At 37.9% G+C, this 24,525-nt stretch overlaps 2 protein-coding genes across 3 annotated transcripts; both read right to left on the bottom strand.

The window, feature by feature from the left end:
• Positions 1-566: 566 nt before the first annotated feature.
• Positions 567-9,219, bottom strand: LOC117305375 (WSC domain-containing protein 1-like). The gene is made up of 6 exons (XM_033790246.1): positions 8,382-9,219; positions 5,766-5,938; positions 5,096-5,273; positions 4,270-4,446; positions 3,347-3,556; positions 567-2,304 (listed from the first exon to the last, which is right to left on the bottom strand). Exons 1-6 carry the CDS (start codon positions 8,662-8,664, stop codon positions 1,919-1,921), a joined length of 1,407 nt encoding a protein of 468 aa, XP_033646137.1. The 5' UTR covers positions 8,665-9,219; the 3' UTR covers positions 567-1,918.
• A 1,140-nt stretch (positions 9,220-10,359) lies between these two features.
• Positions 10,360-23,734, bottom strand: LOC117305011 (cell surface glycoprotein 1-like). 2 transcript variants are annotated; one of them, XM_033789690.1, is made up of 8 exons: positions 23,636-23,734; positions 22,354-22,578; positions 21,476-21,644; positions 21,239-21,334; positions 19,913-20,647; positions 17,416-17,568; positions 15,615-15,652; positions 10,360-14,712 (listed from the first exon to the last, which is right to left on the bottom strand). In XM_033789690.1, the coding sequence occupies exons 2-8, from the start codon at positions 22,549-22,551 to the stop codon at positions 14,599-14,601; spliced, it is 1,503 nt and encodes a 500-aa protein (XP_033645581.1). In that variant the 5' UTR covers positions 22,552-22,578; positions 23,636-23,734; the 3' UTR covers positions 10,360-14,598. The 2 variants fall into 2 exon arrangements, with proteins under 2 accessions (XP_033645581.1, XP_033645582.1); XM_033789691.1 differs by lacking the exon at positions 17,416-17,568.
• Positions 23,735-24,525: the final 791 nt, after the last annotated feature.

Below are 24,525 nucleotides of genomic sequence, written 5' to 3'. Positions count from 1 at the left end.
AGACGAGGAGTTGGACTGGTGTAGAGATGTATAGACAAGGAGTGACACTCACACAAAGTTATTCCTAAGATATCGTATTTTTTTATTTTGGTGAAACTTTTAACTCGTGTAATATTGTAAATAAATCTGTACATTCTTATAAGTATAAACTTGTTTCGTTTACCATCTTAATCTTCATCGATAATTCACCGGAGTGTGGGTTCGAATCCCGGTCGTGACACTTGTGTCCTTGAGCAAGATACTTTACCATAATTGCTTCTCTTCACCCAGGGGTATAAATGGGTACCTGCGAGGGTAGAGGATGATATTGTGTATGAAAAAGCCTTTGGAGCGATATAAACTGTTGCCCAGGTTGTATACTCCCAAGGGAGCTGAGAAACATTAAAAAGGGATGTTATTGGTCCTATGACCAGGGCACTCATGTAAAGCGCATTGATACGGTTATTGTGAAATGCGCTATATTATAAGAATTGGTTATTATCGCAAACTACGTCGGGGAACGACTCGGGACATGACAACCCTATCATGCAAACAGTGCAAAATAAAGTTGAACTGTGGAAATAAACTCATTATTGTTTCAGCTGATTTATTTCTCAGTGTTCAGTTAGACACCTGTTTAGTTTATAACTCGTACTAAAAAATTTAAATAAAAATGTAAACACATAAATGAATATCGAAGGAACTAACTCTGAAAAGAACAGATTGAAAGACAAGTTGATCAGCTCTATGATCATTATAGTGTGAAAAAAAATACAAAATTAAAACATTCAGTTTTCTTATGACGTCACAAGCCTAAAAGGCACCCTCTTTGAAGTTGCTTTATATGCAGTTTATAAATCTGTGCCAGTGTCGATGGGAAATTTGTCCCTCGAAATATCCGCATCTGCCAACCCATTATTTAAAATGATCATGGGTTGAAGGAGAATGGTTCAAAGAGGGCGCTATTCGGCAGCCGATTTCATGAAACTTTACACAACTGCGCCAATAGACCTTCATCACACTGTCACCAGTGGTCATGTTCCCTGTTTCCAAGTGCAGTAAATGCTTACGTAAATTTCGCAAACACGGCACCAGACTATTATTTCGTCCAGCCTCACTTTGGCTGCAATGAGTTGGAATGGAGTAAAACCAAGATGGCCACACCGCGATTAAGGTATATTCCACTTGTGCAAGAGTTATTGTGTCATTGGTGCACAACTATGAGCAATAAATGCTCGACTTACTCTCTAAAATGTAAAAGAGTGAAAAACACCACTCTGTACATTTCGAGTTGTCCCTCATATGGCTCTTTAAAAAGAATTGTGGTTATTTCACAGAGTTCAACATTCAAAAAGATGCAAACTTCAATCTAAAAGAGTGGAAGACCACTCGAAAAAGAGTATGGCTCTTCAAAGAGTGCTTTTTCACTCTTTTACATTAAGAGAGTATGCAGTTGCGTAAAGTCTTGTGAAATCTACCGCAGAATAAGTTTGTATATAATTCACGGTATTGTGAAACAGACAGAATCTTAAAACTAAAACAGCATCCTGATAAACAGAATACCTTCATGCTTATAAGCAGGGCAGCTTCTAAAAAAATATATAATAACATTATCTTCTTGCGGTTCGCTGTTTCTCGCTTTCTTTTAGCTTCAGTTGAGTTCATTTAATGCCCTTTAACAAAAGGAAGTTAAGTATCTAGTGAAAATAGTAGTAAGTTCGTTTAATTAATAATAATAATATTTTGTATTTCTTCGTTTGTTGAAATAAACACGTGATTGCCTATGCATCGTCACAACTCCTCTCGTACGAATAATCAACTGTCTGTTATTGACGGTCGTTTGACGGGATTAGTATACTTCTACACAGAGTAGTCTCTCGGGAGTGATGTAAGCTTATACGAATAATCAACTGTCTGTTATTGACGGCTGTTGACGGGATTAGTATACTTCTACAGAGTAGTCTCTCGGGAGTGGTGTTAGCTTATGTGCTATCAGAGTTGCGTTCACCTCTTTAATATTATCATCGACCAGTTTCCGGACATCGCTTGGGAATGGATCTTTAGTCAGATACACGCGGGTCTTTCGTCCATGGTTGCCAAGAGCAATACCAGTGGCTTTAGAAGACGGGTGCTCCTGTACGGCGCACAACACACGTTGTTTATCTACAGGGACGTTTAGGAACTGTACAATCTTTGTGAGTTCTTCGTTGGTGTTTTCCTGAAGATTCTCGTAGTGAGCCACAAAGATCTTTTTCGAATTTGTGATCCACTGAACCGCCATTTTCTTCCAGCTCTTTGATTGGTTCTCGGCAAAGTTTCTCCATTCTGTCACGGAAGATAAACCACAAACAAAAAACACTTTAAACAGTTTTTAATTACTAGTTTCAGAACAATATTATTGCCCACACTCCATAAGGGTTTCCACACTCAAAGCATACACCCATGCACGCTGTACTTGTTTTCACAAAAAGAAGATCTGTCTTGAAACATTGGTATAAAAACCCTTCGATGGCCTAGCAGCGACAGTGACCAAAAACACACGAATAGTTAAAGACCTGGACACCTTTGGTAACTGTAAAAGACCAGTCTTCTCACTTGGTGTACCTCGACATTATTATGCATAACAACAAACCTGTGAAAATTTGAACTCAATTGGTCGTCGAAGTTGCGAAAGAGTAATGTTGCACAAGTTGTGTCACAATGTTTTATACTATCAACAGCTCTCTATTGCTCGTTACCAAGTAAGTTTTTTTGCTCACAATTAATTTGAGTGATTACCAATAGGCCTAGTGTCCAGTGCCTTTAATTACTCAGTATTCGGTTTTCAGCAAAAGAGAGGTAAAATCTGTCAAGTTCTTTCCTCAGACAGGCCCGATGGCATACCTTTTAGGAAGTATGACTCATGAACTCGGAAATTCCAGTGAGAAAACACTTTCTACATAGGCTTGTGCCACAAAAGAACTTTAGTTTCACAGTGCCAAATTAACAACAAAACTAAAAGTTACTATTGATTCATTCGCTACTTGATCTTCAAGTGATTCTCAGCCTGATGAAAACTTTAAAAACCTTCTTCCAATGGGAGACTTTAGAATGCTTTGTGGCAGCAGACCTACTATGACAATTTCCACTTATTACGTAGTTCTGATCATGCGCACATTCCCAAGAACAAAGGTTTTACCTTTTAAGTCTGCTGCAACGTAATGTCCCCAAAAGTCTCACATTTGACTATGAAGAGAAGAACTGTTTTGTAATGCCCAGAAACCGTAAAATTCATCCTCATTTTGAGGGCAGTGATATGACCTTTTTTAACCGTATCCATTTTAGTATTTGAAGAAGATACGAAAAAAGAGAAGGATCCTCGTCTTACCGGGAGAATTGAAATACTGAATGGTTTCCTCCGCTGTCTTCGCTTGATCTAACATCTGCCTCCGGAAGATCTCCGCCACAAGAGCGCTATAAGGGTTTCTAATGAGAAGAACAGCGCCCTCAAACGTCTGGATATGCTTAGCCTCGTTGAGGTGGGACTTGACGCAGATGGTCTGCCGAGAATGGTAGTCGATGTTTCCACCGGGAAATACTGCAGGAAGGAAATTATTGTAAATTATTGTTTTAATTTATTTCTTCAATGCTGATTTTAAAGACACTCGCATAAAAATACTGATTTATGGTCTTTGTAATGTACGAAAGGGTACAATTAAAACAGATACACATTGGAATGTCATGTATTGGTCCATAACATGTGATTGAGGGCGGAGGACAGTGCTTGTTGGTCGAGTGCAGATCGCACACAAAAGTGCAATCAGAAGAGAAAAAACTGGAAGGCAGGGACACTATTGGTAATTAATCAAAATAATTGTTAGCATAAACACTTACTTGCAACAAGCATTGGAGAGCTGTTGATAATTATAAAACATTGTGAGAAACGGCTCCCTCTCTGAAGTAACGTAGTTTTCGAGAAATAAGTAATTTTCCACTAAAATATTTTAATATGATTTCGAGACCTCAGAATTAGATTTTGAGGTCCTGAAATCAAGCATCTGAAAGCACACAACTTCATGTGACAAGGGTGTTTTTTTTTCCCATTATTATCACGCAACTTCGACGACCAATTGAGTTCAAATTTCTACAGGTTTGTTATTTTGTGCATAATGTTGAGATACACCAAGTGAGAAGACTGGTCTTCAACAATTGCCAAATAGTGTCCAGGGTCTTTAAGGAACTGAAGGTGCTGAAGACAATACAGCATGGTATACAATAAAATATTAAAAAAGGAATTTCAAAATGACTTACTTTTCTTGGAGATGGTCATATCTTTCTCATTGACCCAGTGCACACTTCCCGTCAGGAGCCCGGTTCCTCGCTCGATGAGCTGCCGTGTCCAAGTGTTACCAGACCGGGGGTAGCTAGCTAGAGCAACCAGGGGCAAGCTACCTACCGGCTTTAGCTCAACTTTAGAACAACGATTATCTGTCAAATCAAACAAGGGGTGAGAATTATGGGAATTATTTATCAATTATGAATCAATAATAATGGCAATTTATATAGCGCCCATCCATGAAACATGCTCCTGGGCGCTGAACAATTAAAAGCAAACCCATTAAAATCTATACAGTTATAAATAAAACCTTAGAGATAATGCAGTTAAAATGTAATTAAATGCAGAACCTGTACACAGCCATCAATAATTAAAAACACTGAGGGATAAACACTAAAATTAAAAAACTAGCATTACTACTACTTGTACTTTGGTTTAAAAAAAAAAAACGCTTTTGAAAGGTAAATAACATAATCGTAACTCTGTTTTTCTTTTTAATAACAACATTACGATTGAATAAATAAATGTTGGTTTTGTTTTGCGTTATCTACAAGTACAATAATCGTTCTTTCTTGTTCTTATTTTTTTTGTTTTCTTAATTTTTTTTTAATAGTTGGTGGATGCTATCATGTACCTTGCAGCCTGTATAAGGGCCTAAGAGTTCTATTGGGCTTTCCCCAACTACAGTTGGGACGTCCCAACTTGAACTCAAGTTGGGACCTGTCCCAACTATATTTGGTGTCCCAACTATAGTTGGGACGATTGTCAAGTTGGGACAAAACAGTGACATAAGAACTTTACCTGGCACAGCCGTTCTGTAGAGCGACATATGATGAGCACCACCGCAGTGATACCTGCCTTCACCTGAGCACGGTATGTCGCAGAGGGCGCTCTCCATATAGTTCAGCAGAGGTGATTCACCTTTGACGTCACTACAGAAACATTCAGTACCACGACTGAGGGCAGCATAGGTGAAACCCTACAAGAAGAAGTTGCATACATTATTCAAACATTTCGACCCGTAAAAGCATACTTAGATGTTGTTTCCTTCAGGTATACGTTTGGAAATCACTGCTAAAATGATTGGCAAAACAAACTTACTTGGTTATTGAAGTACAGCTTTCGATTGTGTAAACAACATTGAGAGAATCATGAAAAGAAACCATTTTATTTCGAAGTAATACAGTAGAACAATTTTCTTGAATATGACTTCATTTTAGGGTTAAATATTTCACAGAATGGTTGTCATATACAATCAGTATACACGTACCTTTAGACTAAAATTAAACAATGATGGTTTGTAATCCTTTCCAAAAAAGAGGAACTTTTGAGACTCTAGGTGGCAGCAGAGTCACCAGGTAAATCCATTGTTCTCGGCAATGTGCACATGCTCAGAATTATGTAAGCGCTGGAAATTATACCTGGTAGGTCTGCTGCCACCTAGCGTTCCAACGTGTCCCATTTTACTTACGAGGGCAATGCAGCTGTGTAGACAATGCGTTATTGTCATTCTGTTAGAGTGTTCAACCAGTCCTCCCGTTACTACTTCAGTCATTTCAATGCCGTCCTTGGGTCTCGGTACGCATGCGCGGTAGACCCCAGGACTCTCGATGTCAGTCCATGTCATCCAAGTTTTATTCAGAGCTTTGGAAAGAAACAAATAAAGAGTAAAAAAGAAGGGTTACTCTGAAAAATATTAAAATAAAAATGGCTGATACAAACAATGATGCAAAAGCCTCTCAGCGCATAAAGTGAACATGGGCCTAATTTCATGGAGCTGCTAGCACACAAATTTGCTGAGCATTATGTTTGCCTTGGTCAAAACAGAATTAACAACCAAACTTCCATGTGAATTTTATAAGCAATCAACAGCTGAATAACAGTACCAAGCAATATGCAACAAATGGAACTTTGGTTGGCAATCCTGTTTTTATCAAGGAAGAATTGTCATGCAAATGTTTGTGCTTAGCAGTTATATGAAATTTTGCCCTGATGTCTACATCACAAATGGATGGGAGCCTGACTGCTTTCTTCACAGACTCGTCTTGTTTCCATTGGTATTACTGGAATGTGTGGACAGGGGTGAAATACAAATGACTGGAACTTAGGAAGTTTAGAAAATAAAGATATTAATTATACCTGACTTGAATGCACTGGTCGAGGCTGAATTTAAGATGAAAGATCTGGGTTTTGTCTCTGTAATAATCTGGTTTAATGTTGTTTGCCTTGGTTGAACCGGAACAGCGACCGGAGCACCGACCGGAGCACCGACCGGAGCATCAGGAGGGTCCACGGCACGACGGGGCTCAGCGAGTCGTTTGTCGGTAGGGGTAGCCTTAGATGAGTCCGCTTTTAGGTAAAGTCCGACGTAGAAACTTGCTGCACAAAGCGCAATGATGATTAACAACGTGCCCTTCAATCTGTTCATCCGGCTGATTAAATGCCTGATTGTAAACATCGCTCTGATGTTTGTGAAAATTAATCCCTTTTATAAAAAGATTCACTTGAAAAGGTTCACTTAAAATGTGAAACAATTCTCTCAAAACTTTCACTGGGAATTTGGAGAAAAAACAAAAGTCGTCATCAGATCTCCGTTGAGCACGGGAGATTTACTGTTATCTGGATTGGATCAGCACCTCGGCGGCACGAAAAGAGACTATCAGTTATCAGTTTCATCTGATTACAGGATAATAAAGAGTTATTATGGACATCACTGGAATGTAGTCTTCTTTGCAGTCGTATAATACCTCTGATGCTTGTCACTTTCAGACGATGATACTCGATGAAAAACGGAAAATTGCTATATCCTTTGTGCGGTGATTTCTGGTGTAAGAAGAGGCTAAATACATTGACGTAGTTTTCTTGAAGACACCTTGAGTCCAATAGGCAAAACTGTTACGCAATACTACCGTAGCAACTAAATCGTCTAGTCGTCAAAGCAGACCATGTAGTTTCACATCTCCTGTCATAAACTTTCACATAAACGTTTATTCTGATATTTTGACGATTTTTCCCCAAACTCAAGCTCCCAAAGTAGATAAAATGGAATAACTAAGGTATAATTCGAACAAAAAGCAGAGTGTATTCTGTCTGAAAGTGCCTAAACTGTATACGTGGCATGTGTGGTCTTAACAGCAAATATACCTACAGTGTGTTTGTAAAAGTGGCGCTCCCTAAAGTGGACATCTTTGCTCAACCCATGTTGTTCAAACAAGTGTTCTATTCAAGATCGGTTGCCTGTTCTGGAATCTTTTGAATAAACATTTGAGGAATGGACTTTACTCCAACGTGTAAACCTTGTTAATGACGTAGACAGAGGTTTAGATGAATACAGGGTTCAAAAGCTACGGGACGTACTAATTCTGTAGGTCACATTATGTTCATGTTCTTGTTAGTGAAAATTTAAGTTTGTTATTTTCATCTCCCCATTAAAATACAGGTTGAAAAAATATATATATTATGTTGATCAATAAAATAATGTTGTTTAAAGTATGCCGATAGTGACAAGGTCAAAATTAAATAACAATTTGTTGTATTATAAGCTGCAGACGTTTTGGTAGAGAAAAACAAAGGAATTTATGTTATTGTGTTTTCTCGAATTAATAATTTGTTGAGTTTCATTAAGTCATTTCGAAGTGCGGTCGAGTTTAGCAAGTTTCTGTGATTGAGGCTTTATGCAATTTGGACCATGTGGTGAAAGAAGAGTGTCAACCCCCCCTCCCCCCACGCGACGCGCAAGCTAAACAAAAGTTGGTGTGATATTTCCTGAAAGGATGCTTTGCCGACTCTATAATTCAGATTCAGATTCAGATTTAGAGTGAAAGAAGGGGCGATAGGTGGTTGGGTAGGAGTGTAGCCAGGGTTTGCTCTCCCCAAATTCTAGACTATAGCCACCAGGACCAATTTAGTGCGTTAGCTATGTTCAATATACCTTTCAGTATCCTGCCACCACTTTTTCATTCGTTAGTGCAATAAAATAAATTTACTCAAAAAAAAAATATTTTTCTTTTGTCAAGATAAAGTGAACAAGTGGTGGCAAGATACGGAACGTTTCCCGGAGGGGTTCTACATATACGGTTGTACCTACCTGATATATATTTTGCAGGTTCCTTCACAGTTTCTTTGACAGCAGCTACCTTCCTTTCCAAACCCAAATCACCCGGTCTCTTGCCGATTTCTAGTGGGGGCTCCGGCGCTCTCCCTCCCCCACCAAACCCTGCTTCTCGCCCCTCAAACAGACTCCCATCGCGCTGGTTCTGCTGGTCTGAATTATAGTAGCGTATATAGAAGTAACCAGCGCCAAGGAGTATAACAAGCAGGATGAAGGTGGACTTGGGTCGGGATTGCCTCCCACCTCTGCAGAAAAACATGTTGTTGCTCTGCTGGTTCGTTTTTAAGGGTTGGTCTTCCTTGGTTGAAGCAGTTGATGAAACTTTACAGAATCAGTGTTTCATTAGCTTTTTGTTGTGGTCTTTCCTTGTGAGCTCAAAATCACCAAAGATGTTTAAAGAAACCGGTGTGCACTACTTCAGTCCCTAAGACGGTGTAAACAGTGTCTAAACCATAGAGCAAGACATCAAATTGTTTGATTTTATCAACCTGTGAAGTCCTCCGTATACCGTAGGCAGGTGTTGTCGTCCTGCATGGTCCAATGCATCTCGCTGCACAACACTCGTAAAATTCCTGTTATTGTCCAATGTTATCGCAATTGTATCCAAGAGTGGATGGACAATACAGCAAACAATTTTAATTGTAGAAATTCAAACCGAGAAAGATAAGGTCAGTGGGTGATAATTTGTCGTCACCCATACCCATATTAAGATGTCTATGGTGAACCATATCATTCGTAACGGTATTGTAACGGAGGATTCCAAGTGGTTCAATCGTTGCTTTATGACTCGAGAATACTCCGGTGCTAACAAACACAAAATGTTACGTAACACTACAATAGGAATACACATCTATGTACACTGGTACCCTGTTCTGTTCAGAGGCGTGTTGTTTTCCAATAGATAAAGCAAGGTAACCAATGTCATGAATGGTATTTATTTATACTACATTGTGTTACCGCTTCACATGGGATATGGTGATGTGGCTTGGCATATTTTATTAGAACGTAAAAATGCAGATAATTCTAACTTCAGGGGTGATATTTAAAAAGTCTTAAACTTTGACATAAATTTTAAAGAACGTTGAATTTATGGCATTTCTACTTTTTGGAGTTATAGATTCCAAGGAGCTTTTGGAGACAGTATCCAAAGCACTAGAGAAGTAGACCAATGAGCAAGATTTATTTATTTGTAGAAACAAATATTGTCTTATTTTCTTCACCAGGCCGACATAAAAAGTATGAATTCAGCCAAAAGTCTGACAAATCTCATCCCTGTAACTTCTATGTCAAAGTGGTAGGTTCGACTCCTTTAAGATACTGATTTCATATGAATAGTTTTAGAATAAGTACTTGAATGTACGTGTTTTTTAATAAAAATTATTATGTTAAATTTGCACAGAGGATAAAGAATATTCGTTTTGGTTTTGAAAATCGTTTGCAGAATCTGCTGCTAAATCACAGATTCGAACTGCCTCTAGCTAACGGGCAATCTTGGTTTTGACACTGCGCTATCATTGCAAAGGTCGTGGGTTCGAATCCCGTCAGAGGAATGACTGTGATTTTTTTTCACAGAAATCGGGAAAGTGCCGAGTATACAGTGCTAACACACATCGGTGTGTTTGGGTAAAAACCAACATGAATATACTTGTATGTTACTGATTGACAACTTGTTGATTTGTGTAACTCATAATCATTGACGTTTAACGAATGTTTGTATGAGAAAGATTGGCTGTTGCCAGCCCGGTGTTTGTATGAGAAAGATTGGCTGTTGCCAGCCATCCCCTTGTGCCGAGGGAACTCAATACCATTATTCGCTGAAATTTTACATTATGTATCATAGGATTCATTCAACATATACGTAAACGGCCAAACCATTAATTGCAAGAAAGGTCATTTTTTTAAAGTGAACAAAAAGAGAAAACTATTCGACAAATGACAAATTATTACATCACTGTTTCCTTTGCGAATTCAACATGGCTGTTTTTATTTAATCTAAAATAAAGCAGACAACTCAAGAGACAATTCTACTATTAATTGAAATATCAGATCCCATGAATAAAGTATTAAATTCTAACAATAATAAACAACAATAATATTCCACAGTTCCTCCGAGCATTCAAAACATTCAAAGCTTGGCGTAATCAGGTACAAATTTCAAACAATTTTATGTTTTTTTGTATACGACTTTTCCCAGCAAAGTTTCACTCTGCGGTTATTTTAAAGCTTGGCTGCTCTTTGAAATTGTGCAAAGAACAGTCGGACTGGTAAGGTAAATATTTGGCAAAGATTGCTGAGTTTTGAAAACAATTTTCGGTATTAAAAGCAGATTGAGTTCTACTTGCAACGAGTTGTTTCTCTTTGAGATATAGAATAAGTTCTACTTAATTTGTTTAATACGATGTGCAATAATTTAAATTTTAAAATTATGACAGTTCCTCAAATCATAATCATGATGACGTAATCAAATTGACAATCAAAATAGCGCCCTGGCAATATGACTGGGTGCCAGTAACGGACTGTATTACTTTAGTTCATTGCGTCGTTGGGGAACAATACTTAGACATTCACAATTATATAGAAAGTTTTGGGCTGCAACCATCAGCATAGAGTAAAATATTACTGTTTTAACATAATATATGCATAACCAAAACTTTCAAAACATGCCTAGATACATTTGTTAAAAAACTCTCGTCTAACAATGACTTTAAAAAGCAACTATGCTTGATTTGAACTCTCTGCCACTTTACCACATTTTTGCGATACAGACTAAACAATGTTGTGGTTCTTCATCATATGGCCGCCATTGTCTGGTTCCCTTTACAACTATGTAGCTTTCCTGGTCTTTCAATCAAGGGAACAGACAGGTTTTTTCTGATTGCGTTGAAAAACAAAAACAAAATGACAGCCTTATGATGAAACGCCACGACTATGACATAAAGCAAGGTACCAAGTCAAAATGCTAACCAATTCATTTGAAATACTCGTTAAATTTGCCTTTATGATATACTCCACAAACTCCCTGGTCAGAATTAAGCCAGAGTCCAGAGTCTTGACCCTTTCTGCGTCAAGCTGACCCACAAAGTGATTACAAATTTAGATTTCAGGTCATCTTGACCCCATTTTGATCCGGAAGTTTGTAGAGTTAGGGCACATGACACATACTATCTGATTAACATTTCATTTAAATTCTTTACATCATTCAACACTTGCAATGACAACAAAAACTCAATCAACTTGAAACTCAGTTTTTAAAACACAGTTACGACTTACTGGAGACCATGACATGGATTTGTAACACAAAATGTTGTGCAAAATATAGTTAATTGTCTGACGTTTCGATCCTAGCAGAGTCTTTCTCGAAGGCTAAATGACAACACAACAAACATGAACAGGTAACAAAATGTTGTGCTGAATAATTACAATTCTCGTTATGGGTACAAACTGAGCAAAGTTACTGGAAACAACAGACATACTTTCATTTAAAAAAAAACATTGCAGAATTTAGAGTCAAATAATTTGCCATTGCTACTTTTAAAGAACTAATTATCACACGCAAATGCACAGAAATTTAAAGATATATTACCAGAGGATAAACAGATTTAATCAAGCAATCTGAAGCTTTACATCTTTGTCCAACTACCTGTATGCAACTATGATAATTGCACGCACTCTCACAAAGCTACCAGACTATCTTCTTGCAAGTCTCAAATTATCATCTTATATCATCTTTGCTCCAAAAATGATGATAACAAAATACAAAATTTAAAAACATTTTCTTTAAAGAAAAGCAATAAGGTAAAAATAGATATTTGAGGAGTTGCAAATTCATGTTTTCCAATATAACAAAGATTGCTGCTTTTTTCTGTTTAAATAAAACAACAAGAAGGTTGTTTCAAATCATGACTGGTTTTGTTACACTTCTTCTTTTTGGCATCTGATGATTTTAGACAAGCTTAAAGAAGATTAAGAATTCGTATAAATTTCATTTAAAAAGACTTACAAATCACTAGGAATCATAAAAGTTTGCAAGGCAAAGGAAACATTTTCTAAGAAAATTACGAAATTTGATCAACCGTTTTGTCGAAACATGAAATTAGGTGCTTAGTTAAACTCATCTGAGTTCAATTATTTGTTAAATTACAAACAAATTCTTAAGAAACTTTTCGATCAAGCTTGGCTTTTGTATACATTTAGAGCTGCCAACTAACAGTTCATTTCAGAACCGACACTTCCCCCCAAACAAAAAATAAAAATAAAAATACAGGAAGGGACAGAAAGGAGATTGCCACATGGCGCTACTGCAAACATCACCAAATTATACTCCCACCATGTTAAGTTTCAATTCCAACTTGATTCTAAGTTTTGTAAAGAAAACTACTGAAGTTTTTAAAAGGAAAAAACGTTTAATGTGACCAAAGACAACATTTCAGATATGAAGTGAAAAGGGCACAATGTGTATGAAAGGAAAAAACAAACAAGTATGATTTTTCCCTCAGGTAAAAAGCCAAGGTTTATCAAAATGTGATGCCTTAGTTTTTTGGAAAAATTACACTTTGAGTTAAAAAATAGTCTCATTTTAATTTGTAGAAATATAGTTACTGTGGAAATTTGGAGTTGGAATAGAGTTGTCTTTTAGTGATTGTTTTGTCCGCATTTGAGAACCTTTGGATTTGATTTGAAGACACATTTTTATTGTGTTATGATGCAAACTGCCCAAGTAGGAGGACATAACCACTTTCTCGAGTCAGATTTAAAATGTCGAGGTTTGTGTTAGCGTAAAAATAAAGATAATTGGGCGTCTTGTTTTACACCACAAACAGTTTTACTGAAATGTACGCAGAAACCAAAACACAGTCAGCCACATCACATAAATTACTACAACTAGTTCAAACTGAATGCTAATCACAATCTTGCATGCTTTTCAAGTCTGGGTACCAGACTTTAACATCCTACAGCACAAAACTGCCACTTGACTCTCCTACATACAAATTCTATGAGAGCCATAATGAGGCTATGTACAGAATAGGCTGGCACCTTTGTTATCAAGACCTACTTTTAACTGATCTTACACAAGGCCATTTGGGAACTAGACAACAAATGGCCACAACACAGAATCATAGCAAAAGATGAATGCTAGCTACAGTTGCATGCTTACATTAATTTTTTTTTTTCAATTGACTACTTTTTTAGGAATATTATTCCTTCCACATGCCTACAGTTTCTATAAAAATGTTTACAGTAGACTTATGCCATAATCCCTCTCTTTATGTACAAATAAGATACTCTAAGATAACACCTAGGTTACATGGATTAATATCATCATCAAGCAGCTGCCATTTTGTTTGGTTCCTTGACTACATTCACTAGTTTCAATGAAACAGTCTGAAGGCACCAGTCTCATTAATGGCTAGAGCCTAACTATGATGTGGTTGATATTGAAGAGCAATATGGCAGCTACTTGATTAAAGTTCAATGACTCCAATTTTAAGAATGATTTAGTTTAGTTTGGAAGTCAACCAGGAGAAACAACGGTCACTGAGAAATAACAAGTTAAAGAATGACCCATTTGTTGTTACGTTGAAGTTGTACTTACTCATGAATTAAAACAAACATTCTGAAATCTTTGGAGAGCAAGCGTTCAAAGACCTTAGTCACCAAATCTACACCATTCCAATTCAAACAATCAACTACATCTTCAGGATCCCACACAAAACATAAAACTATCCCACACAAACCTAAAGCACCAAGTCTAAAACTGATACAAACATGTAATCCAGTAAAACTCTATAGACCTTTATCACATTTTAAGGGTTGCTTTTCTTAAGATATTATGTTGATCCATGTATTCCTCAAGTAAGAAAGAACAAACATCAGTGCTAAGAATCAGTAAATGAATTGTTAACAATCTTTTGAGAATATATCTTCAAATTACCCTGCACTTATTAATATCCTAAAGAAGGTACAACCTTTTAAAAAACATAACAATTAAAAAACATCTAGTTTTTAAAAAAACATTTTCTCTAGATGACACGGTGTCCAAATGGCTTCAAGCCTATCTTTAATTAATTCATTTTCTCATTTTAAAAACTCCCAAAATCACTTTTTTTGTATAATTCCCTTCATTTGCACAACATGAATCTTGGAGGGTTACGTACCATCTTGGGTATTGATACTTTACATGTGACTGACTGATCTATACAGCGACCGCCGCAGCGACACTTTCTCCGTTGTTCATCCCGTCGTGTTGAACTCCGTCTTTCTTCAAAGTGTCAATCTTTTCAGTCGGGACATTGTTATTGGGCACCTCCTTGAAACAACAACAACGATTGAAATTATTATAATAATTTGCAAATTTTTTATGAAAGTTGCCAGACACACAAGGCCTGAAATTTTTGCCAGGAGGCGTTGCCATTTACTCCTGGGGCTGCAACAGGGTTACCCCCTTTACAGTCCATATGTTTATACGTAGGCTTTGGTATCATATCCATCAGAAGCCTGGCTGGTAGAGCAGGAAAAGATTTCTGATAAGAACAAATTTTTCTGAAAAATATCTCTCTGAAATGGATTTATATTCAAGAAAACTGTGTCTGATTTTTTTTTAAGAAAACCATTGTTACAACCAACAATAAGAACAATGTGTTTACATGCTGCAAATTGTGCTGGTTTTCACTGCTTTCTTGTGATTTACACGATGGATAGAGCCCAAGTTTTCACCGGGTTGTTGTTACATGTAGAAGGTTGATCACACAAACCATAGAACACTGTGACTATTTGGTCAGCTCTGCCAATCCTGTGTAACACCTTTAAAGAATGTGGGTACTTTTTGTAACACAAGACACAATGTCCAGAGATTTACACTAAACTTACACTGTTTGAAGATAATGATAGTAGAAAGCGTAAACATTAGTTGCTGAGGTGCTTTAGTTTTTGAGAAATGAGTAAAACAATGTCAAGAAAATAATGTTTGTTCAAGAGACAAAACTTTATTTTAGCGTACAACGTATTTTCATGACATTGTTTACTAATTTCTCAAAAAATACAGCACCACAGCAAATAATATTTTAAGGGAAGCCTTCCAATATCATTATTTTCAAACAGTGTAAGTTTAATGCAAATCTGTTTAATGTAAATCTGACATTGTGTCCCAAAAAGTACCCAAATCCTTTAAAAGAGAAGATATTTGTTTTATTTTATTTTTTAAATACTCACTTGTTCTTTGGTTAAATCCTCCGCTGTTTTTTCAGCCACTGCAAAAAAATAATTCAAAATATCACAAATTTATAAACAATAAAAAAATCTGTTGTTTTCCTTCTTTCAAAACCGATGGGAAATTTTGCATATTTCCACGAAACCAACACAGCTAACAAGCTACACAAACTATGAGGACAGTGCTAGGAGAAATATACAAACTAAGCGTCGGGAAGCTTTTAAATATCTTAGGTTTGCTTCAAAGCAAAAACAAGGTTCAAATAATGCTGCAAACATTTAAAAAGCGATAGAAATTGAGCGAACAAAAAGAAAATTAAAATGACACAACATCAAGAGAAATCCTGAAATGCAGAAAGTAAGTCATGCGAAAAATTTACTCAAATTAGTATTCGCCACAAAATAAATCACATTTTTTGCCTGAAATATGATTAGATGAAAAAATAGTCTGAGTTTGCAGACACTATACAGACTAGATACAAGGTCTCAGAGTCAAGCATCCTGACCTGATGGTGTCGTATGAGACATTAGCATGGAAAGAGTGCTGACCATTTATTTGGTTGTTTAATCGTCCAGCGGTTCTTGTCCAATCTGTACAAACGATTAGTTCAAACTCCTTTACACAGAATCATACTTTTGTTTCAGTCAACAAACCCACTTTGAGTCAAAGTTGTTTCTTTAAATGGACAATTTGACTCAGATTGTGGTCACCACAAGATGCAAAATCTCTGAACATATCAGTAAATTACGGTTTACAGTGACAACGTAAAATGATCTTTAGCTGGGATGAACCTAGAATAGTTGCTTCAAAACTCTATCCATAGTCCATTTCCATGGCTCTGCTTGTCACCGAATTCTGCGCTTTTGATCACAATTCTTTGTTTACTGTGCAAGCGGCAACTTTCTGCGCTAGCTGTATAAGTAAGCAAAGAAGCCTAGTAACGTGGAGTACGCACACAAACAAGAAAAACATTCCCTGCTAACCTGTGAAATATGCTTGAGACGTTGACGCGGAATTCCCTACTTACATAAGCGCCGATTCTTTGCTTATGGTCGCGGATTCTTTGCTTACGGTAAGCAGAGCCATGAAATTGGGCCCGGTTTAGCTACAGGAAAGAAACTTGAGTCTTGCTTTAGGAGGGGGAGGTGAGCAGGCTGATTCAGGTCAAGCAGTGACAACTTTAATATTAGAAAAAAAACTGTGCATCCACAACAACTTTGCATAACACGTCAACCATTACTACACTGTAGCCATGTTGGTCTGGTCACCCAAGTCTCAAGTGTGTTTAATTCTAAATGCCAAACAGGAGACCAGACTACTTTGAATCTTGCCTCCTTCTGGGGTCGATTTCACATAGAGTTAGGACTAGTACCATGAAGATATCCAAACCTCAAGGCTAGTCCTAAGTTAGGACTTGTCCTTAGTTAGGACTTGTCCTATCTCGAGATAAGACTAGTGAAATCCACTCCTGGTACCCTTGCATTAATTTCACATGGTTGATTATAGTGTGAAAAGGGAACCAGACTGCTTTTTGTCTACCATTATTGTGGTGTTTCTTTTTCTGCATTTTATTTGTTTACAACAATTAACATTAATTTTTTTTAATTCAATTTTGGTTCACCAATCAAAAAGTCCAGTAATGACTACAAAATATTTTGTTGATTCAACAATTGCACTTAAAAACATAACATGGCCACAATGTGCAAAGGTCACTATGTGGAGCAAGTGACATGAAATTTTGCAGCAACAGCCCAAAACAACTACTGTCATGCATAACACTTGATGCTGCTCCACGGATCTCACCCTCCTCCTCCTCAAAGTCTGACTCTTCCCCTCCGGGGGTGCCCGGAGTAGGACTAGGCTCAGCGTCCGATGCGGGAGTTATTGTGATTTCAGGCTTTGTGAGGTATTGCAGTGGTGGTGGTTGACCCTTACGATGAAGGGACAGTGAGGTATCTGTTTTGACAATGTGAAATAAGCGTGACTACTTAAGTTAAGAACAAACTAACAAACACACAAACAGACAAACAGACAAACACACACAAGTGCCCGATTATTTGCAACTCCTTAGATTGATAAGCTGACAAACCAGCACTTCAGAATACACTCAGCTCTTGTTTCATAGAGCACTGCTAAAAATAGTTTTTCTTTTTTAATACAAGTCGCCAGACACACAAGGCCTGAAGGCCACTTTAAGGTGTGGGGTACATTTCAACTATTTTTTCTAGGGGCCGTTGTCATTTAATCCTGGGGCTGAAACAGGGCTACCCCTTTACGGTCCATATGGATGTAGGCTTGGTTATCATCCATCAGAAGCCTGGCTGGTAGAGCAGAAAGCACTACCTCCCAAACATTTATTTTTGCATATTAAAAGTGCATTTTAAGGTCCTGAATCTCATTTCTGCTTTGTGTTTCTTTGTTTTTGCTGTCCTCTTAAAAAACATTCCTGTTTTATAAAGAGGCAGTTTGGCCAGTCCCAGTGATCTTGTTTTTATGAGACACAGTCGTGTCTTATGTATCTGGATTCCACTTAACATACAAAACGACAATCCAATGCAGTTGACTCAAACCACTGTACTTCTAGAACATTTGCCAAAGTGAGTTGACGAAGCCTTCTAAAACCATTCAACTGCAATGCAGTTAACTCAAACCACTGCACTTCTATAACATTTGCCAAAGTGAGTTGACGAATGCAAAGGTTGTGCATTGCCGTGCAACTGTGCACATTAATTTTGTTAACCAAGGTTTTGTTTTTTCTATGTGCCAATGGAAACTAAATTTCTGTTTATTTACGATGCGGACAATGAAACATTCTAATTCTAATTCTAATATAATAACTAACTGTACAGTCAGAGCTTGAAACTTGGAGAGAAATCCACAAGGTTTGTAAGCTTGAAACTTGGAGAGAAATCCACAAGGTTTGTAAGCTTGAAACTTGGAGAGAAATCCACAAGGTTTGTAAGCTTGAAATGGTGACTTGACCAGAATTGTTGGCACGAGACCAAACTTCGTGAACGATTTCCTCCAAAACATTTTAACTAAATAGATTTTGTGCAAACTGAATGCTAATATTATAGAGTACCAAATTGTGAGCAGAAACTGATATAATTTGCAAAGCATTTTGCTCAGCTCAACAAGGGAAATCGTTCACTGACCGACTCAAAATGAAAGATAAATGACTGAGTCCTGACAACATGCATTCACACCCTCTAGGACAATGTTGAGAAGTTTTGTCTCATCGGTCTTTTGAGGTATTAATAAGTATTACTCAAGGTAATTTTGAGGTATTAATAAGTATTACTCAAGGTAAATTTGAGATATTAATAAGTATTACTCAAGGTAATTTTAAGACTCAAAGGTCGACATTTTTAAATTTTGTTTCTGTTCAAGATATTCCACAGTTATGTAACAGTTGTTATTTAACAGTTGAAAAACACAAAACTACTGGACTTATCTGGTCATAAATCTACTGGCCTGACAATGAAGCCACTGGCCTTTGGCAGTTTTGAGCCACAAGTTAACTTTGTGTGATTGTTATTGTTCCATATGAACTGAATTCTTATTTCCTTGAAAATTTGAACATCAGGCTCCTCTACAATGAATGCAAATTTTATTTCCTAAATATGTATCACCAGTATTTGTGGTGAGATCTGCAAGGTCTGTGAACTAGAGAAATGCAGTAAGTCATTGGCTAAGCCACACCCGTAGTTTTAAAGCCAGTTAGCATTGCAATGGCTTAAAGCCAAAAGCAGATGCAGTAGTTCAACAAAGCACAGTTTAACAAAGCACAGTGAATCAGCAAGCAAAACCAATCTAAATAACATCTAAGCAAAAAAAAAACACAAACTGGAAATGACTTTAAAAACTAACAAACAGCAAGATGCAAAATTCTACTGCATTGCAAAAGCATCAAAGAAAACATGGATGAAATTACAGCTATGTGAATCTGAAAACCATCAAGCAGCCCCAAGCTGCAAGAGGTTCAAACATTCTGAAAAAAATGTTTTCGGAATATTTTTGCTCTTTCTTTCATATGAAAGGAACGTTTCAATAAACATGTTTTCAAATTCTTGTCTTGAAAGTTTTTTTGTTCGACCCCCACCAACTGAATACCGATGGTCTAAAAACATTCTCAATTGAACTATTGAAGTCACAAAGGCTGTATTTTCACTTGCAAGCAAACAGTATAAGTATGTCAAAGCACTATTTGCGATCCCCCAAATGCCAATGAAACATTCTAAGCAAGAGCAACACAAAAAGCCAAATGACTGCATGCTCCGTTAGAATCAGATTTCCTCACCGACTTGTTGCTGTTGAACATTGCTCTGGTCAGCTTGATCGCATTCTCTCATCTCAGGAGTAACCGATTGTGGCTCCGTAGAGCATTTGTCTAGTTCAACAGGAGCCGTACCTTGTACGCTCGGGGCGATTACAATTTTCTCAGCAGCTTGCTTTTCAGGCTGAGAGGCTGCTGCTGGTGCCACCTGGGTGGCTGGAATAACAGCGTCAGGTACAGCTTTAGAAGCTTGGCCTTGAGTTTCTATCCTAGGCAATTGGGGCGTCGACTGGGGCGTTGGCTGGGGCTTCGGTTGGGGTGTCGGCTGGGGCTTCTGCTGGGGCGTCGCCTGGGGTGTCGGCTGGGGCTTCTGCTGGGGTGTCGCCTGGGGTGCCGGTTGGGGCTTCTGACGGGGCGTCGCCTGGGGTGCCGGTTGGGGCTTCTGCTGGGGCGTCGGCTGGGGCAGTGGCTGAGAAGCCGGTTTCATTCCAGGGGGTGCGGTCTTAATCTCTTGATGAATTGTTTTCTTAGGTGATTGTTGAGCAACCGTTGGAGTTGGTTTAAAGACCTCAACAGGTGAGGCTGCCGACTTGACAGGGTGAGGAGGAGTTGCTTGAACGATCTTTTGAGGTGATGGTTGCGGAGCGATCTTAGCGACAGGGTCCTGAATTTGTTGGCCGGTTGAGGACTGTTCAATAACCGGAACCACTGGAGCGGCTTTTGGTTTAGGTTCTTGAGAAGAAGAAGACTCGCTCAGAGCTGTACCAAGCGTTTCAAAATTGTGTTTGGATATTTTGTTTTTTGTTGTGAGTGGGGATGGTGTTTGGGAAGTTAGAGTTGGTTGTTTTGAAAATGTGGACAGGAAAACAACAAGTGGAAAAAAAAAAAAAATTAACATAGAGAAGGGCGCAATGTGTTTCAAAAGGCTATAAATAATAATTCAGAGCAACATTTGATTTTGATAAAAACAACTAATTCCAACGAAAGCTTCAAGGTTTAGTTTTACACTTAATTTAAAGCATCTCTGGCATTTCAAATTGTTTCCTCAACACGTTTTTCCTTGTATAGCAAAACAAAAAGCTACACAACATGTATCAGTTGCTACTCAAAACTCACCGTTTGATTCCCAATAATTGGCATTCAGTGTGCTCACAAAATATTTAGGACGAAATCTTTCCCTGAATTAAAGTTTCTTGAATCGGATAGTTTTACAGAATCACAACGTAGATGTTTTGGTACCTTTAGTAAGGCCCAATAAAAATAATTGTGTGTTTCTGGTAGCATGCTCTTGAGAGAAAACATTATTTTCTAAAAAACAAAACAAAACAAAACAAATTCTTCTGAACAAACCTTGGTTGGTCTCCATCTTCTCAGTTGGTTCTTCAGCTGCTTCGTCTTTTCCGTTCTCCGCTTCCTTGGGAGTATCTTCCTCCTTCTTGGCTTCATCTTAAGAAAACAAACAAAGAATAATAATAAAAAAAAAAACAGAAAAAATGTTTATAACTACAACTCTTTAAATTATTACCTCCCTCCAAAAAAAAAGGCCAGATGACTTGATTTGACCTGACCTGTTGACCTTTGACTTACCCTCTTTGGCACCATCCCCCTTAGCTTCTACTGCTTCCTGTTCTTCCTTAGCATCTTCCTTGGCCTCTACAGTCTCCTCAGTCTCATCTTTAGACGTCTTGGCTTCAGGTACTTCCTCAGCTTCAGCTTCAGCTTCTGACTTTCTCTTCCGTCCGCGTTTATTCGCATCCTTTAAAGCATCGAGACAAAAAGTCATTACAATCAAGTGTATAGGCCTGTATGCTTCGTTTTTGAAAGGGCACCAAGGCATTTTCTCCTTGGTAAAGGGCACCCCATGGGAAAATTGTAAATTTCTACTGGAGCATTTCAAGGGCACCAAGTATCAGGCCTGCAAGAAAAATTGTAAATATTGAGAAAAACAACCAGTTCTTGTCAGAGCAATTACTTTCTTTCTCCATAAACTTTGAACTTTTAATTTACACTGGATCGCAGGCACGGCACCAGTGGATTTGGGGGATCATGTCTCCAGAATCAAGCCCGGCAAAGTAAATTCATGATGCAATCAAAACAACTGCAATGACAACATGGCCAAGTCTATCCTGAACCGTGGGTCTTTGAAACTAATTCCTCCTGTAGTTACTAGCAAAACGACTTTCAGAATTAGTAAAACATTTGTCTTCCGAAAGAAGAAACAGTACTATATTAGAGTTTTCAATCTTAATGTGGCAGATGAAATCAAATCAATTAAAATAACTGAACTTTACTTAACATGTCTTCTGCAACCACTTGTCTCACAGTCAGCTGTACTAAGCAGTCTTACAAACATTACTCATAAATGATATTGTATTTTTCTTTGCTATGTTTGCTGTTGAATGCAGTGTGGACCACCACATATAAATAAACAAGTTACAAATGAGAAAATCACAGATGTTCTGTACCTTCTTCGGTGAGGGAGAATTCTTCGTAGATCCAAGAGGGCGCCCTCGACGTTCCGGTTTGTCGGCTGAGGCTGGTGTCCTGGCCTTTGGTGAGGGTTTGGGCTCTGGAGAGGCCTGTGGCAGTGCAGCTATTCGAGCACTGTGACGCCTTGGCTCTGCTCCTGGGCTCTTTGATACTGACCGAGACTTCCGTGGCATCCTGATTGTAACAATTCCTCACAGGGACTTTGGTATAAAAATTAATAACATAAAATTTCTTTAAGGGTTTCAGGGTACTTATAAATTGTATTCTGAACCAAACCACAAAATGTCCACAGATGAGATAGACATTAGTCATTAAAATTACGTCCATTGTTTACAGATAGTGGGGGAAAAAGGGGAAAACAACACTTGAATTTTAAGCTGTACCCTTCACAGTTGCTGTATCTCAACATATGCATAAAATAACAAACCTGTGAAAATTTGAGCTCAATTGGTCATCACACTTGCGAGATAATAATGAAAGAATAAAACACCCATGTCACACGAAGTTGTGTGCATTTAGATGGTTGATTTTGAGACCTCTAATTCTAAACTTGATGTCTCGAAATCAAATTCGTGGAAAATTACTTCTTTCTCGAAAACTATGGCACTTCAGAGGGAGCCGTTTCTCACAATGTTTCATACCATCAACCTCTCCCCATTACTCGTCACCAAGAAAGGTTTTATGCTAAAAATTATGTTGAGTAATTACCAATATAATAGTGTCCACTACCTTTATAATATACCTCAAATAGCCCAATTTATACTTCTAAAATCTTAATAGGCATAATGCTTTTTCAATCAATTTAATCATAATAATCAACTAAATAAGGAAAGACTTTCTTATGTGTTCATATTTATTCTTAATCCTGCCACCACTTTTTCACTCATTTTTTATTATTTGCCCAAAAAAGCAAAAAAACAAACGGAATATCAAAGTATTTTTTTTTCGTAAACTGGAAGGCAATTTACTTCATAACGAATTAACAAAATTGTGGCAGGATACGGACAATTCCATCGGATTCGCAGGGCAAACAACTACCGTGTTTGTTTAAAAGGAATAAATGACCTATGACCTTCGACCCCAACGTGTCGCAGCGTGTTTTGCGCAGAGTGGAGGTTCGAGAGAGCTAGCATGATTAATAAACTCCATTTTTACGAACAATGACGATCCACTTTACCTCAAATTTCACACTATTTCTCAAACAACCGCAACACCCAAATGAATCAGAAACATTCCAAGTCTAATAAAGATACGTACCAACTTTCCAGAAGGGGAAATTTATCCGATTTAGGGGGTATTTTCGGGATGATCGCGGCAGTACGTTTGTTGTCAAACAAACAAGTGCCTCACTAAACGGCCTCGGTTTCAGTTGCACTTTAACCTCCAAAGATTAAGCGAGCGCCACCGCTTGTTCAAAAAGAGAAAGGCTATCTGCAGGATCACAGCACAACACAGCGCTCAGCAGACTCATCTTTGGCTAAATTTATGATATTAAAAACCTGAAGATTTCTTTGTCTGAAGACCCCGGTTGTATTTCGACGTCTCGACCAGGAAAGAAACTTCAAGTTTGGAACTGATGAGAGCAAAAGAAAGCTGTCATAGCGCCATAAACAGTGACAATGTGGGGGGCTAAGCTTTCAGTACTTCCATGGAGGAAGACTTCCATGGAGGAAGACTTCCATGGAGGAAGAATTCCTGGTACTTCTCCAAGTTCTGGAAAGTTGGCTTTCCCAGAAATCTGCTAAGCAGAAATAAGGGAAAAATTTTACGTCGTCGCCACCAACTTCCGGCACTTTTTTTTTTTTTTTTTTTTTTTTTTTTCTGGATGTATATATGCGTTAACCCTTCTTCTCAGGTAAGAAAAAAATTCAGTGGTTTTGGAGTTAATTAACGGCGGATAAATTGGTGGCGACGACCGGAAGATTACCCGAAATAAGCAGGGGACAGCCACAGACAGTACATGTGAGATGTTTCTTTGGTTGGCAGCCTTATTCTGGTAAGCATTGTTTTATGCTACCAAACTATTTGAGCTTATATTTTATAATAATCAGCTCTCTGATATTGGGATCTGGGAATGATCGAGACAGCGTTTTGGGGTTTGGTTTGTTTACCGATGTTATTATTGTAACAATCTGTACTTTGTCTTT

Source organism: Asterias rubens, chromosome 22, assembly GCF_902459465.1.
Source record: "Asterias rubens chromosome 22, eAstRub1.3, whole genome shotgun sequence".
Lineage (NCBI taxonomy): Eukaryota > Metazoa > Echinodermata > Asteroidea > Forcipulatida > Asteriidae > Asterias > Asterias rubens.
This window is presented reverse-complemented; position numbering and strand designations above follow the sequence as displayed.